The sequence below is a fragment of the Rattus norvegicus genome, chromosome 10, assembly GCF_021556685.1.
Source record: "Rattus norvegicus strain SHRSP/BbbUtx chromosome 10, alternate assembly SHRSP_T2T, whole genome shotgun sequence".
NCBI classification, from domain to species: domain Eukaryota; kingdom Metazoa; phylum Chordata; class Mammalia; order Rodentia; family Muridae; genus Rattus; species Rattus norvegicus.
Window position 1 is genome coordinate 36,626,475 of NC_141543.1, and position 15,103 is coordinate 36,641,577.

A 15,103-nucleotide genomic window follows, 5' to 3' on the forward strand; every position below is an offset into this window, starting at 1 on the left:
CTGAAAGTGTGCGGACTGTGATTGTGTGAACCCTGAGTCGGGTCATGTAATGTAATATGCAGACTAAACCTGTCTCAGTGCTTCTGTACGAGGCTATGTTATCCAGCAAGCACGTGGAGGGGCTGGAAAGCACGCACACAATGCTAGGAGGTGTGATCTGGTTCAGGTCCAAAGCCGTATTCTATATTCTTCTGGCTCCTTCAGAGTGGAGGGGCACAGTGACCAAACAGGCTTAGCTGGAAGGGGGAAGGGTCCTTTCCAGGGAGATGGGGAAGCACCACATCTTGCCTGGGTGGCTTGATAAAGTTGTTAAGACTCAGGAAACCGTAACCCATGCAAAGATGGACCTGCTGCTGTGTCCCTCTCCAATTTACACACAGAAATCCTAACCCCCAAATGTGATGGCGTAAAGACCTGGGGACTTTGGGTGGGTCAAGTCCTGGTGAATGGGACTTGGTGTCTCCATAAGGAAAGACACGTGAGCTTGCTCTCTCTCTATGCCATATAACAGAATGCCCATTTGCAGAGCAGACCTAGATCTGCCAGCACCCCAGTCTATGATCTTGAACTTGGACTTTCCAGGCTGGAGAGCCATAGGCAATAAGAACTCGTTATTTCAGTCACCCTTGCTATAACAAACAAAGCCAAGTACAATTTACTATATATAACTATATCCCTATATGAACGTAACAACCGCCCCCCAACATTTTTTATGCCAGAGCCTAACTTACTTTCCAAAAGATTAAAATGCAGAACGATGCTTTGAATTTTCTCCCGCAGTTTTAAAATACTAGGGAACCCTAGAGACAGAGTTTTGGCATGCTCGTGGCCAGGGAGACATGTGACAGAGTTCTCACCTTGTCCCAAGAGTCTCCTCATTCACACTCAGACTAGGGATTCTGGGCTTCTCCTATGATCCCAGGAAAGAACATCATCTAAATCTCCAAAGGTCCGTGAAAGGAATTTCTGCCTCTGCACACACAGTAGGCTGGTTTCAGACGGGTACGGGGAGGGTATTGTGATGGTTTATATATGCTCGGCCCAGGAAGTGGTACTATTAGAGGGGGTGGCCCTATTGGAGTAGGTGTGGCCTTGTTGGAGTAGGTTTGTCACTGTGGGTGTGGGCTTTAAGACCTTCATCCTAGCTCCCTGGAAGCCAGTATTCTGCTAGTAGCCTTCAGATGAAGATGTAGAACTCTCAGCTCCTCCTGCACCATACCTGCCTGGATGTTGCCATGCTCCCACCTTGATGATAATGGACTGAACCTCTGAACCTGTAAGTCAGCCCTAATTAAATGTTGTTCTTTATAAGAGTTGCTTTGGTCACGGTATCTGTTCACAGCAGTAAACCCTAACTGAGACAGGAGTGGTGACTGCAACCAGCTATTGTTTTGTTTTGAGTCTTTATTGTCCTACCTTGAGACTCCCGGATGGGCCCTAGGGAGAGCACAGTCACAGCTAGGTTCGAATCCCAGGATCCCTGCTTATTATTATTTTGTGAGACAGACTCTTGTTATGCAGCTCTGGCTTGCCCGGTATTCACTATGCAGCCCACGCTGGCCTTGAACTTACAGCACAACCTCCTGCAGAGCCCTAGTTAACTACTTGGATGTACTTAAAGCAATTATTTCCAGCCCTTGGTTTCTCCTAAGAAGATGGCACTTGAAGTTTCACAGGGAAAATACACAAAGCAGTAATCGAGATGCTTCCTTAGGCATGGAGGCACCCATGGAAATCCTTAATCTTACTTCTCCGAGAAAGACGAGGAAAGTACAGTGTCTTTCTCGGCCCTGGCCCCTGAGAAACCATGGCCACCATGGTGATCCCCTCAATACATGAGGTCTAAACAACATAGTGTGTATCCCACAGGGGACAGGACAGAAATCAGGGCTGGGAGCACATGACAGAACGAGCCTTCAAATGCAGATTTTGTTCTACATTCAAAGCATGGCAGAAGTAAGTTCAGCCCAGCACACATGGGCAGCCCTCACCCAGGGGAGGACGCTGGGAGAGAGGCACTCGCTCACTACCTTCCAAGATGTCATCCCCACTGCTCTCTTGGTAGGAGCTTGTCCTTGTTAGCCATCCCACAAGCCTCTGTCCTCCCCTGAGGACCTCCCAGTACCCAGCACCTCCTAGCAGCTCAAAGAAAACAGACTTTCAGGTATATGCAGACTGTTCAGTAGGCCTTCTCAGTTTTAGGCAGAGGGAAAACACTTTGGAATTATTTTTACCATACAAGGGTTACACAAAATGCCACACACTCCCCCAGCCCACTTGGCACACTTAGGAGGTCTCTGGTGCCAATCCTATGTCAGAAGCTTACGAGGCAGTAGAGCCAGCATGAAATCTGTAGACTTCCATTCCACCTCCTAAGTGAACAAGCTCCCCACCCCATCCCCAAACCCACCACGCGCATGCAACAGGAAACACACGCATGCAGAACAGGACATGCACACACACACACACCCCCAAAGGGCACCCCTCTGACCTGCTGGCTCAGCAGGAGGCTGGGCCCTATTGAGAATATGTGGGAATAGGGAAGCCTGGGCATTTTCTGATGTTCAGCAAAGAAAAAACAGGAATGCAGTGTGACTTGGGACTCTGGACATTTGTCACTCATCTCTCACACCAAACCATCTTCACTCACTGCTCACTAACTCAGGTTGCGACGGCTGTCTGATGGTGGAGGCTGTCTGATGGTGGAGGCTGTCTGATGGTGGAGGCTGTCTGATGGGAGACTAACTAGATACCTAGTAGTCCATGTGAAGCCAGATTCGTTTAAACTTAGATCAAGAAATAAACTAGAGCAGGTTATAGTTTCCAAAATAGCAAATGGCAGTTTCCTTTAAATTTAATTTTATGTGGTATCCTATGTATGTATATGTATGTATGCTAGTGCATGCCCAGAGTGTGTGTATGTGGAGGTCAGAGGGCAACTTCTGGGGGTCAGGTTTGAACTTAGATCATCAGGGTTATGTAGCAGGAGCCTTCACCCAATAGGTTATCACGATGGCCTACCCACAAGACTTTAACAAAAGAAATGCTGAGTTTGGTCTGGTGGGTGCTATTAAGTATCACTAGTAGATAACTTCTAAAACAAAACAGAACCGAACAAAAACAATCTTGGGGAAAATGTACCCGATGTAACAGTTACCGCTGTACCAGCTGTGATGGGTCGGACCTGTGATTCCAGCACTTCCAAGGTGGGAGGGAGCAGGGGCATCAGGAGTGTGAGGCTAGTCTACAGGAGACTTGATCCCCACCAGAGTCCAAACCAAACTGAACCCAAACAAGCCTAACACTGACCATCTGCACCTCAACCAGATGGTGGGCATTGCCAGCCACTCCAAACAATGAGTTTTATTACATGGCTAACCCAATTTGTAAGTACACTGCCTCTCTGCTCTCTGGAATCACAATTACTATTTTCAGAGATCCCGAGACTAAAACCCATCCTTACTTCCTGTTTGTGTTGTGGTTTCTCTAGTGGGTGCCAGCAGTCTACAAACAAACACAGGGCTCTGACTGGGGCTGGAGAGCTAGCTAGCTGTAGCTTAGCTCTCTAAAACTACTGCAGGTCAGTATCGACAGGATGCATGGAATAACACACCACACACCCTGGACAGGAACATGCTTCATGGATCAGAACCACCTAAGTCACAGGTTCAGATCCCTTGTTAGAGCTTGGGAAAAGCACTGACTTGCCTGCCTGTCACTACCTGATCCTTAGCTGTGGGGCTGGGGTCCATCCAGCCTCTGAGTTCCTTTCTGGGGTGCTCTGTCCATGGGTTGATGGACCCAAAGGGACCCAAAGAAGGACCTAAAGGGACCTAAAAACACAAAGTCCCTTTCTTGAGCCATGAGTTAAGCGCTTTGGAAAAGTCAAAAGGAACAGAACCTCCCAGCTTCAAGAGATCATGCCCACTCTGTGACACTTGGAATGTCAGATGACAGATTAGATTTCTGAAGGAAACCAAAGCCACGTCTAACCCAAACCCCTTTCTCTATAGATGGTTGTGAGCCACCATGTGGGTGCTGGGAATTGACTCAGGACCCTCTGGAAGAACAGCCAATACTCTTAACCTCTGAGCCATCTCTCCAGCCCCCAGACCCCTTTCTTTATAATCAGCATTCATTTGCCAACACACAGACACTTGTCCTGCTTCCTGACAAGGGTATTTTTGGTTCTTGTTTTTCAGACAGTCTCATTACATATCCCTGGCTGGCTTTGAACTCTCAATGTATGCCACACTGGCAACAAAATCCCAACAGACCAGCCTTCTTCTGCCTCCTGACTGTTGGGGTTAAAGGTGTGTATTAATACACCTACATCTTCCACCTTGTAACTCCTTTATGCTGCCCAGCAGGCTTTCTGTGGCCACTCTAAGACATTACTATGAACCCAGTATCTTGATATATTTTGGTGGCTGCGAATCCAAAATTAGCAGTTCTGGTCCCCCACTGAGGTTTAGCTTGTCCTCATTCTTCCCGAAGGCTCCAGCAGGGAATCTGTTACTCACTTCTTTGAGGTGCTAAGACCCCTATTTTGTGACCACATCTCTCCTAGCTTCTCACTCTTCCTATCATGCTGTCCTGCTAGGTTATTCTCCTGTAAGGTAACTCTCGATGATTCAGAGCTCACTCTGACAATGCAGGTCCCTCTGCCGTCTTAAGATCTCTCATTAATCACACCTACAAAGACTTTGTTCTAAAGCAGTAAGAGTTCCAGGATGAGGATGTCTGTCTGTGGGAACTGGTATTAGCCGTGAGAGCTGGCGAGACAACACCGCAGGAGAGCCAAAGTCCATGGGAGACAAGCAGGTGCAGCTATAATCATAAAAGCTTTGATGGAGGATGCCATGTGGTGGAGCCCAGGGACACGAGGGAGGGGAGGTGACTGTGCCCTTGTGAGCCTTCTTGATAGTTTTATCACCTGGGCTGGTTGGTGTCAACAGCCTAGGTCAGTACCGTGAGATGTGTTGACACCCAGGCTGATGAAGATGGACCCAGTTGTCTGGAGAGGCTTGGACCCTCTGGACCATGACCTAATGGGGATGTGTTGGGAAGAGTTGGACAGAGTTGCTATAATCAATCAGTTCATGGCTGAGACGGAGGCAGAATGTAGCTTGTGACGAGCGAGCTAACAAAAGGAAACGCCAACGGCCTCTAAAAGCTGGAATACTGGGCAGTGATTAAAAGAGCGAATCATTTGCGCTGACATCTGTAGCATTCTGAAGACAGCTGTATGATATCATAGAGCTCAGGGAAGAGATTTTTTTTTAAATTGCCTGTTCATATATTCACTTTGATGGCATCCTCCTGTGTGACAGTTCTGAGGCAGGTGTACTCGGACTCCAGAGCACAGGATGTTCCCAAAAGAAAATGCTTGCTGGCAGGTCCCCCAGTGAGCTGCCGTTTCCCACAATTTCCTCAGTTACTTCCAGGCAGCTGCATGCTCTCTGCGGGGCCTCTCAGCTCTTTGCAAGTCCCTGTCATTCTGGAATCCATTGTGCCTTGTCTTGTCCCTCTACCTCTCAAGGCAAAGCAGGTGCGACAGAGACCCAAGTGCAAGCAGTGCCACTGGCCGTTGGGGACCAGTCAGGAGCCCGGACTCTGACCACACGGCCGAGGCTTGAAGCACCACTGTCCTGTAATCCGGCTCTGGGAGAGTCCGGTCAGCCTGACTGGCTTTCCATCCTTGCTGTTTTCGGTCTCACGCTGTCATGTGAATACACAGAAGAAAATGGAAAGCGTACCACGTGTTGCCAGGGGTTATCTCTGGGTTGTGTGCTATCTCGAACCTTTCCATATCCTTTCATTTATGCACAACAAGTGATGCACCAGAAAATTAAAACTCACAATGCTGATTTAAGGGGGTGAACAAAGCAAGGCTGTGTGTGCAATTGGTAGTGTGAATCTTGCTTTTTTGAGGGCCTCAAGGCAGAATTGCAAGAAGCACAGAGAATAGTTTCGACCAACGTCTTTCTCCTAATAGCGTGCACTACTGTGTCTAAAGCCAGCTCGTCACAGACATGGATGCGGTCATCGGTACTGTAAAGCAGGCACTGCGGACGTCCGTGCTGTATCGCTGAGCATGGGGGAGGGAGGGACTGTGTCTAAGGTCACACATCCACAATTTGCCTCTGAGCTGGACATCCTAAAGTGGTGTTTCCTACTCTGTAGGTCACAACAGGGTGTGTATTATCAGATACTCTGCATATCGGATACTTATAATTCATAGCAGTAGGAAAATTACAGTTATGAAGTAGCAATGAAAACTTTATGATTGGGCGTCACCACAGCCTGAGGAACTGTATCAAAGGGTTGCAGTATTAAGGAGTTTGAGAGTCGCTGTCCTAAGGTCTGCTACTTGGGTACCACACCTTCCCAAATATCAACCTAGCTCAGGGACAGAGGCATACCCTCAGGTCATTTCCTCACTCCCAGTAGGCACCAGGGACCCTCATTTGAGGCTGATTTCCACTTGCTGTGGGCAAGTGGTAATACCAGAGCCGGGGACTCCACCCCAGCCACTTTACGGACATGTAGCCTGAGGAATGCCGTGTCTCCTCGTGGGACTTGGTTTCACTGTTTTTAAGAGGCATAGCCCAGGATGACCTACAGCTTCTGATCCCTTGCTCCACCTCTGGAGTGCCGATTACAGGTGGAGCCACCACATCTGGGCGGTGAAGGGCCAGGCACTAAGCCCAGCATGCTAGGTGGACGTTCTACCAATCGAGCTACAACCCTACGTCCTTTGGTTTTGGGAACTGGGAAATGAGGGGGCCGCGGGGCCTCACATTCTCCAAGTGCCCTGGTTCTTCAGTGGGAGCAGATCCCACTCTGCGGGGAGAGGATGGAGTTTTGCCACATCCCTTCTCAGGCTAACTCTGCCATTTTTATTCCCCTCAGAGTAACCTTTGAAAGGACACCTGCGAGCTGCAGTGCTGGCCTTCTGTGGGGAGAGGAAGCCCTGCAGGGTGCCACCAGTGGCATTTGAGAAGGGACTTGCTGTGGGCTTGCCTAGAGCAGGTTTAAGGCAGGCTCCTGGTGAGAGTAAATGCCAAGGGGAAGACAGAGAGCACCTATCTGATCAAGAACACCGTGCACCCCGGGACTCCACGCCTCCGGAGCCCCTTGCCCTGGCAGTGGTGACTCACTAGGCAGCCTCCTCTGGCTCACCAAGTGTCCTTCATAGCTTGACTTGGATGCTTTGTCCAAGAACCAAGGAGGAAGCCGACTTCTGAAAACATATCTTTCACTGACACATAGTCACTGTATGTATTTATGGGATACAGCGTGACACTCAGTACATACAGATCTCAGCGAGGCCTGACATATCCATGACCTCAGACAGTTCTGTGCAGAGGATTCAAAATCCTCTCTATTGCTACTCGGAAACAATGGATTGCTGTCGACCACAGCTATCCTGCCCTGCTGTAGAGCGCTGGGAGTTCTTCCTTCTCTCCAGCGGCACCTTTCCTACCTGACCTCTGTTTCCCACCCTCTCCAGGCTCGTGGGACCGCTGCTTTCTTTTCTTTGGAATTAGCTTTTTAGTTCCCACAAAGACAGAAGCGTATGTGTGCATCTTTCTGAGGTCGATCACAGCCAGAGAGGCATATAGGGGTGTGTGTGTGTGTGTGTGTACACATATGTATATATGTATGTACGTACGTATGCATGTATGCATGTATGCATGTATGCATGTAAAATCCAAATCTAGGGCTCCCAGGGTGAAGCACTTACCACGCAATTGTGAGGGCTGGGTTTAGATCTCTCGCATCTATGTAAATGCTGGGCAAACATGGCCTGCGTGTAATCCCAGCACACAGGAGGCTGAGGCAGGATCCTCAGGGCTAGCCGGCTAGTTTAAATCAGTGACATCAGTGAGCTCTGGGTTCATTCAAGTAAGAGATCGTGCTTCGAGAGATTAGGTGGCTAGTGATTGAGGAAGACATTGGATACCCGATATCAGCTTCTGGCATCTGAATGGACATACACATTCACACGCATACACACACACACACACACACACACACACACAGACACACACACGACGTTCAGGCTCTTGTACAGATGAGGGTGATATATACTTGTAATGTTGAGGAGAACAGGAAGAGATTTGGGATAAACAGAGTCAGGAGTCCTCAAAGAAAAAGCAGACTGGGTCCCATCTGCCCCAAGAACACTAACCAGCTTCCATTTCTCTCCTAAATGTCAGGTGACTGACTGGCAAGCGGCTGTTCCTCTGTCTGTGCTGAGAACTCCAAGGCTGACTGTGAGCCCAACCAGGCGGAGAGTGGTGCTAAAATTCCTAGAATGCCGTGACAAGCTGGCACAAACATGGTGGGCTCAAAAGTGACAGAATGCCTTCTCACACAGCTGTGTAGACAGGAAGCCCAAAGTCAACATGTCTGCAGGACTGCTCCTTGTCACCCCCACCCATGGTCATTGGCTTTTCCTCCTTTGTATGTCTCCATGGGTGCAAACCTTCTCCTTTCTCTTAGAAAGACTCCGGCCAATAGATTTAATCAAGGATGACTTCATCTTGAGATCCTTAACTAATTACTGTCCATGGAGGCTCTACTTCTGAATAAAGCATGTTCTGAAGTTGATGTCGAGGAGCCACCATTCAACCCAGTTCAAGGGATATAATGGTTGAGCAATCTTGGCAAGGGTACAGGTATTTGAAATGTGTTCAAAGATTACAGATGAAGGAACTGGGATCCAGACGATAAAAGAATCTTGCCCAGAACCATACCAAAAGCAGTGCAGGAAGTGAGGAGGAGGAAGGAGATATCCAGGTAGGGGAGGGATTACAGGGGAGAAGGAGAGGATGGGGGTGAGTTTGTGGCTGGCCATGGAGCTGAGAAGGGCATCTTTGCGTTGGAAACCATTATCCACAGAACTAGATAGAGTAAGATAATCGCTAGTCAGCCTGCCAGGTGGCTCAGCAGTAAACCCCTTACCTCGAGGAGCTTCAGGACCCAAATTCAATCCCCAGAACCCACATAAAAATGCCAGGCACTGTGGTGTGCGTTTGTATTCTCAGAGCTTGCCAAGTTCACTGGCCAGCTAGCCTTAGCCTACCTGATGGAATTCCAGGCTGATGAGAGACTTCGTCTCTAACGGGAAGTGGGCGTTTTCCTGAGAAATGACACTTCAGGCTGCCTTCTGATTCTTCACAGGTATAACATGTACCTGTGTACCTGAACATGCACTCACATGCACACATGCACACACACACACACACACACACACACACACACACAGAGAGAGAGAGAGAGAGAGAGAGAGAGACAGAGACAGAGACAGAGACAGAGACAGAGAGAGATATACACAGAGAGAGAGAGAACAATTCAACTACAGAGAAAACACAGAAGAACCATAAGAATATGCTATCCTGCAGAGTGCTGCCCATTTTTTGGCTGTAGGAGCTAAAGCTCCTTTCACTGGCAAAAGCCGACTCAGACTGATCCCTGAAAGCATTGTGCGTAGATGCCTGCTGGTTGCCATGGTGAATGATGCTGATTTGAAGAATGAATAATGTGAGCAGTGGGGGCGACAGTGGAATTACTCAGTGGTGAGAGAGACATCAAGGAGAGCCTGGTGCGGAGGAGGGAGGAACACATCATCTGGGATCTGGTCCACTCTCTCAGAGGGGAGACGTCTAAACCAGATATACTGCGAGTATCAGGTAAGAGACACGGACGGCCGCCTTGGAAATAAAAATGGCTTTTCCTTTCACACTCTGCCTGGAGAGGGGCCAGGCTGTGGGAACCGGATAGCTAAAAATGGAAGAGTTTAGAAACAGGAGACAGGAAGAAAAATAAATACAGGGAGATGGATTCGTCCCTGGAAGCTGGAGATGCTGAAGAAGCATCCTCGGTAGAAGCTCTTTAAAATGTCTGCCACAGGGAAGCCAGGCCATAAGACAGCCAGCAGCAGAGGGGAGTCAAACAGAAGGGAAGGTGTGTGAATAGGATTCCCAGTTACCCTGATGGGAGGGTTTTACAGAGCGCGGTGCCTGTGTATCACAGGGTATGAATTCCGCCACATTTATGGAGGTTGGAAGTGTGCTTGTTGGACGTGTAGGTCCCTGGGTGGGGAGGTGGGCATGCATCAAGAGACCCGAGGGAGAGTAAACCAGTTTCCTCCCAACAGCCATCCCTGGAAGGGTCTGCATACCCATGTCTTGTCTTTTGCATTGCCCATTTACTGGGTGGAAATTCCCAGCCACATGGAAAGGAGTAATCTGCTTTCTCAAGCATTTCACTGTCTCGAGAGATGAAAAGCAAGGATGGAAAAATTACTTCATGCTTGTTGCATTTCCCCTGGCTTACCTACTCTAACAGCACAAGCATAAAAACAGAAATCAGTCTGGCTTAATCTTCACTTCCGGCTAAAAGTGCCCATTTGCACCATTTCTATCTACCGCGGCATCCGCACTTCTGGCTGGGGATGGGGAATGGAGGAAGCAGAGGGAGATGGGAACATATAGAGGCTGGCTACCCTTGTCTAGATGTTTGATCAGGGGGAATTCAGAAAGAGAGCTTTCTCTCTCTCTCTCTCAGACAGAATGAAAGAAAAGCCAAAAACCTTGATGCCTCTCTCTTACCAAAGCCGAAAGGCTTACAATCTGAACCTGCCATACTGCCAACCAGGGCACCTCATTAGTAATAACTAGTAATAATAATAACAATAATAATAATCTATTACTAAACTCAGTGGCTTTACGTTGACACACAGTGGCTGAGTGTAAGTTTTCTCTCTTCCTATGAGCTGATATTCTAGACTGCTCAATGATAAGGTGGGAATGGAGTGTGTTATTGTAGAGGAAGCCATCTAGCACAGCCTGAATGCACCAACTGTTTACTTGCCGTGGGTCACAACCTCTTTGGGGGGAGGTGTCAAATGACCATTGGAAAACACAAATATTTACATTACAATTTATAACGGTAGCAAAATTACAGTTATGAAGTAGCAATAAAAATAATGTTACGGTTGGAGGTCACCACTACATGAGGAACTGTATTAAAGGGTTGCAGCATTAGGAAGGTTGGGAACCAGTGGGTTAGAAAGTCACAAAAGTCGTAGTACTGTTGCTACTTTTAGAAGTTATGAGACTATTAGACGTTAAGCTATCCTGGGAGCTGATGAGCTTGACCATGGAAACTAATTTCTTGTACCTTGGGCTTTGACAAAACAAAATACTGGCAGAGCTTTGAGGTGGATCGCTGCTGGGGGTGGGGTGGGGTGGGGGGACCAGAGTGAGTCTCTGCCACTGGGCAGAATGTTCTAGGTAACAGTTCACAGCATTCGCAGCAGAGGCAGGAGGTCAGGAAGGAATGGGGCTGAGAAGCATAAGGTAGGCTGAGATTCCATGGAGCTCTCTTCACACTGCCAGTGTTTATAAGGGCTGAGAACAATGTTGTCAGTAAGGGATTTCAGTCAGGATGGGCTGTGGCTGGGACCATGCTGGCATATCTTGAGCCTGAGGGCTACAAGTTTTGTCATGAGCCAGTCCTCATTCCTACCTGTATCCTGCTGCTGGTTTGCTAGCATAACCTCTGGACCTCCATTTTCTTTTGTCTATATAATGACGTCAGTGTCTGTGGCCATCTCATGAGCTCAACCTGCAATGGCTAGGGTTATGTCCAATACTGAGGGAGGAGGATGTCACTCTTCACTGTGATTTGGTTCCAGAACCGGGATGAACATTGAGGTTGGGAACGTGTCTTATACAGGAGCCATCGTCTCCTGGTCATCCTCAGAGCCCTGCTTGGAGGACTACTACCATATTATGTATAGGCCCAACTGGAACAGTATCTTCTCCAGCTATCTGCGCTATAGCTTCCATCGAGAGGAGAAGGTGCCTCGAACCATCACCTCAGTGGCACTGGAACACCTTGCTCCTTCCACTCTCTACTTCCTCTGCATCAGCTGCAAGAAGGCTGCCTTCCCGTACAGTCACTACTGCACCATGTTCCACACCCTGGATAAGAGTCCGCTGGCTGCCGGGGGCTCCCTGGTGGACCCCCAGATTTCCCTTTGGGTGCTGATGGCTATCCTGTTGGCCTGCTTCACTGCAGTGCTGGCCTTCATCTGCCTCCAGTTCTGGTGCATCCGTTGTCATGAACCTCGGTGGTCTTACAGAGCTGGCCACATGGAGGAAGCCAACGGGTTGGTAAGATGGCCTGAGGAGACCCCAGCTCTTGGTCAGAGGGAAGAAGACCTGCAGGGGTTCCCCCTGGAGGAACTGCCACGCAAGAACTCTGGGGCCAGAGCTGAAGCTGAACTGGAAGCTGAAGCCAGCCAGGATGTCATAGATGTGGTGGCCTTAGCTAGAGAGGTTGGTGACCAACCAGCCATCCTGCCTCACTATAAGGAGTGAGCAGCAGTAAGGAGACGCCCCATTTCCCTAGGCTTAAAATGCTCTCTGTAATGGTCCTGTGTGAGAATTTGTCTACAGACCTCCTGCTTCTGTCCTCTCACATGTCAGTGCTGTATAGATGCCATATGACAATGGTCCCCAAGCTGGAAAACACAGACCCTCAAGGCACGTCAGGGGCAGACAAGGCCTTGTTTCAGTATTGTCCATTTGGAGGCCTAGTGAAGATCTGAAGACCTGTTTCAATATTAAAATCAACCACGGCTCTGTGATGGACAGGAAATGTAGCTAGACCTGAATCTGGCACAGTACTTGGACGAAATGCTGGGTTAGCGGCCGACCATGAGCTACGTTTTCAGTCATTCTTTGTAAAGGTCCCAAGGCCCTATTCTAACTTTCAGGCAATCACACACCACATCTTGCACCTCCAGGTTCATTAAAAAAAAAAAAAAGCCACAGACTGGCTTCTCACTATTTATCACTAGCAGTCAAGGCCTTTTATTTAAATAGAACACAGCTTTAGAACATAGAGTCCTAGAAGATAGCTTTGTATTACCCCAGAAACAAAAACCCAGGCCCCTGTGGTTGTAAATAGAAGGGAGTAGAAGTAAGACTAAATACAACACCCAAAATAATATTAAGTTTGATGACCACCTTGCCAGTCAATGAATGACTCTGGGCCTAAGACCTGCTCTCTGGTGTTTGATACAAAGGGAGGCAGGCAGTGCTGAAGAGACTAGCACTAGACATTAACATAAATGTCTTTCCTTTATATAACATAAGATTGGAAAGAGAACAGGGAAGGGAAGTGTGATTTTTAGTTTGTGACCCATGTCTGTGAGCCTCTTGAAATGACCTCTGCAAAGCCCTCCCCATTCTTCCCTTCCCCCCCTTCCTTTTTCTTTTTTTTGTCTTCTGTGTATGGGGGTGCAGTCTCGCAACAGTCTTGGCTGACTGGAACTGGCCACGTAGACTAGACTGTCCTTGAACTCAGAACAGTTCCTCTGCCTCAGCCCCTTCAGGGCTAGGACAGGCGAGTGTTACCACACCTGGATGAAAAGCTTCTCTAGGTTTGAGAAAATTACCTTAGCTTGACCTCTCTGGAGAAGGCACCTGTCCCCTCTAGCATCCTCCTCATACCTGGTAGGTGTCCTAGCCACAGCTTCTCTGGGTTCACCGCACTCCTAAGGCTCTCCTGACCTCACAACATCATAGTCAACCTGGCTTATCTCTGCTTAGTTTGGAAACGGGATCAAAGGTGGCTGTTTTTGTTCTGTCAGCAAGAAAACCACTGGCCTCTTTTTTTGGTGGGAGACACATTTCTCTATTCCTTCCTCATGAGCCCTCATTGTCAGGACTAAATTGTACATATGGTGACCTTGGTGGGACTTGGTGGAAGTGATTCCCCTTCACAACTGTGGGAATGAGAGTATGGGTGGATACAGGTTATGTCTCTTCACCCCTGATGGGCACTGAGCATGTACAATCTAACCCATGTCTGGCCTACAAGGGCTATATACTAACTACCATTGAGTGAATGGGCAGAAAGACTGAGGACTTAGAATGGACCCTGTGGGGACAATTACTTGGCATGAAGATGTGCGCATGTGAAAAAGCCACATGAGGTAGGAGACCTTCCTCTCAGAGATAGCTCCAGACCCCTACAATGGCCTTCACGCTCTGTCTGCAAAGCTCTAGTACTTGCAGAGCCCAGAAACTGGGAAGCCACAAGGAAACTCCCCATGTACCCACTGACCCACCAACCTCGGCATAGTGCTCACCCCTCACCTCAGCTCCTGCCCAGCTCCCTCCTGCCAGAGCCTTTTACCCCATCCCTGTTAGCTCTGAACCAATAAAGACCGATGTACTTGCAGTGGTTTCTGCCTGGCTCTCAATGATCCTCTTGAGTAACACGCCCTGTGGCCTTGCTGATTCTGGGAACACTTTTCCATCTATCACAGGGGAGATGGGACAGGACTGTTTACCTTGGATCCGTAGAGGTAGTAAGGCTGGACATTGGCGGGCTTATCCCGTTGTGGTTCTTGGGTGAAAGGGATGGCAGTGCGGACAAAGCTAGAAGAAACGAGACAGGGAAGCAGTTAACTGAGTCCTGGTGACATCCTCCAAGGGACAGACAGCAGGAGCCCCACGCACTGACACCTGCAGCAGGTCCTAGGTGGCTGCCTACAGGGGAGCTAGACTTTCCTGATACTTCCTCCCCTTTGATTACTGCGGGCTTCCCCATGCTTCTCAAAAAATGGGGAAACTTGGGGGCCAGGAGGCTCAAGAGTCAGAGTGGTCTGAAGATGGCTGCCTCTGGGGCTCCATCTGCCACCTCCAGTCTAGTTTAGACGCCGAGTTAGTAAACTCTTCCTGTAAAGGGCTAGGCAGAAAATCCTTCAGTTTTGCAAGCTGGAGGTCTCTGCCAGAAGGACTTGCTTGCTCTGCCCACAGGCATGAAAATATCACAGACAACAGCACCCTCGTGACCATGGCTGAGTTCCAGTGGGACTGTGAATTTTAAATCATCTTCACGCCATGACTACTGCTCTTAGGGTTTTCCCCTAACTCCCCACTAAACATGGGAGTGCTGGGTTGGGGAGGCCATGGGTGGTTGCCGTGGAAACATGAGGACCACAGTTGGGATGCCTGGATCCCAGGGAACAATGCTCAGTGGCTGCAGCTGCTCCCCTATAAGTCCAGCCTCA

The 15,103-nt window shown here is 48.8% G+C and overlaps 2 protein-coding genes across 12 annotated transcripts in view; one reads left to right on the forward strand and one right to left on the reverse strand.

Moving 5' to 3' along the window:
* Cyfip2 (cytoplasmic FMR1 interacting protein 2) overlaps positions 1 to 15,103 on the reverse strand; it is a 119,630-nt gene that overhangs the window by 33,949 nt on the left and 70,578 nt on the right. For all 11 annotated transcript variants that reach the window (NM_001446893.1, XM_087571626.1, XM_087571631.1 and 8 more), the window contains 1 exon segment: positions 14,381 to 14,468. In NM_001446893.1, coding sequence (NP_001433822.1) covers positions 14,381 to 14,468 — 88 coding nt within the window.
* On the forward strand, positions 9,584 to 14,269 carry Fndc9 (fibronectin type III domain containing 9). Its single transcript, NM_001430325.1, is given in 2 exon segments — positions 9,584 to 9,701; positions 11,711 to 14,269. A coding segment is annotated over 1 exon segment (681 nt). The 5' UTR covers positions 9,584 to 9,701; positions 11,711 to 11,717; the 3' UTR covers positions 12,399 to 14,269.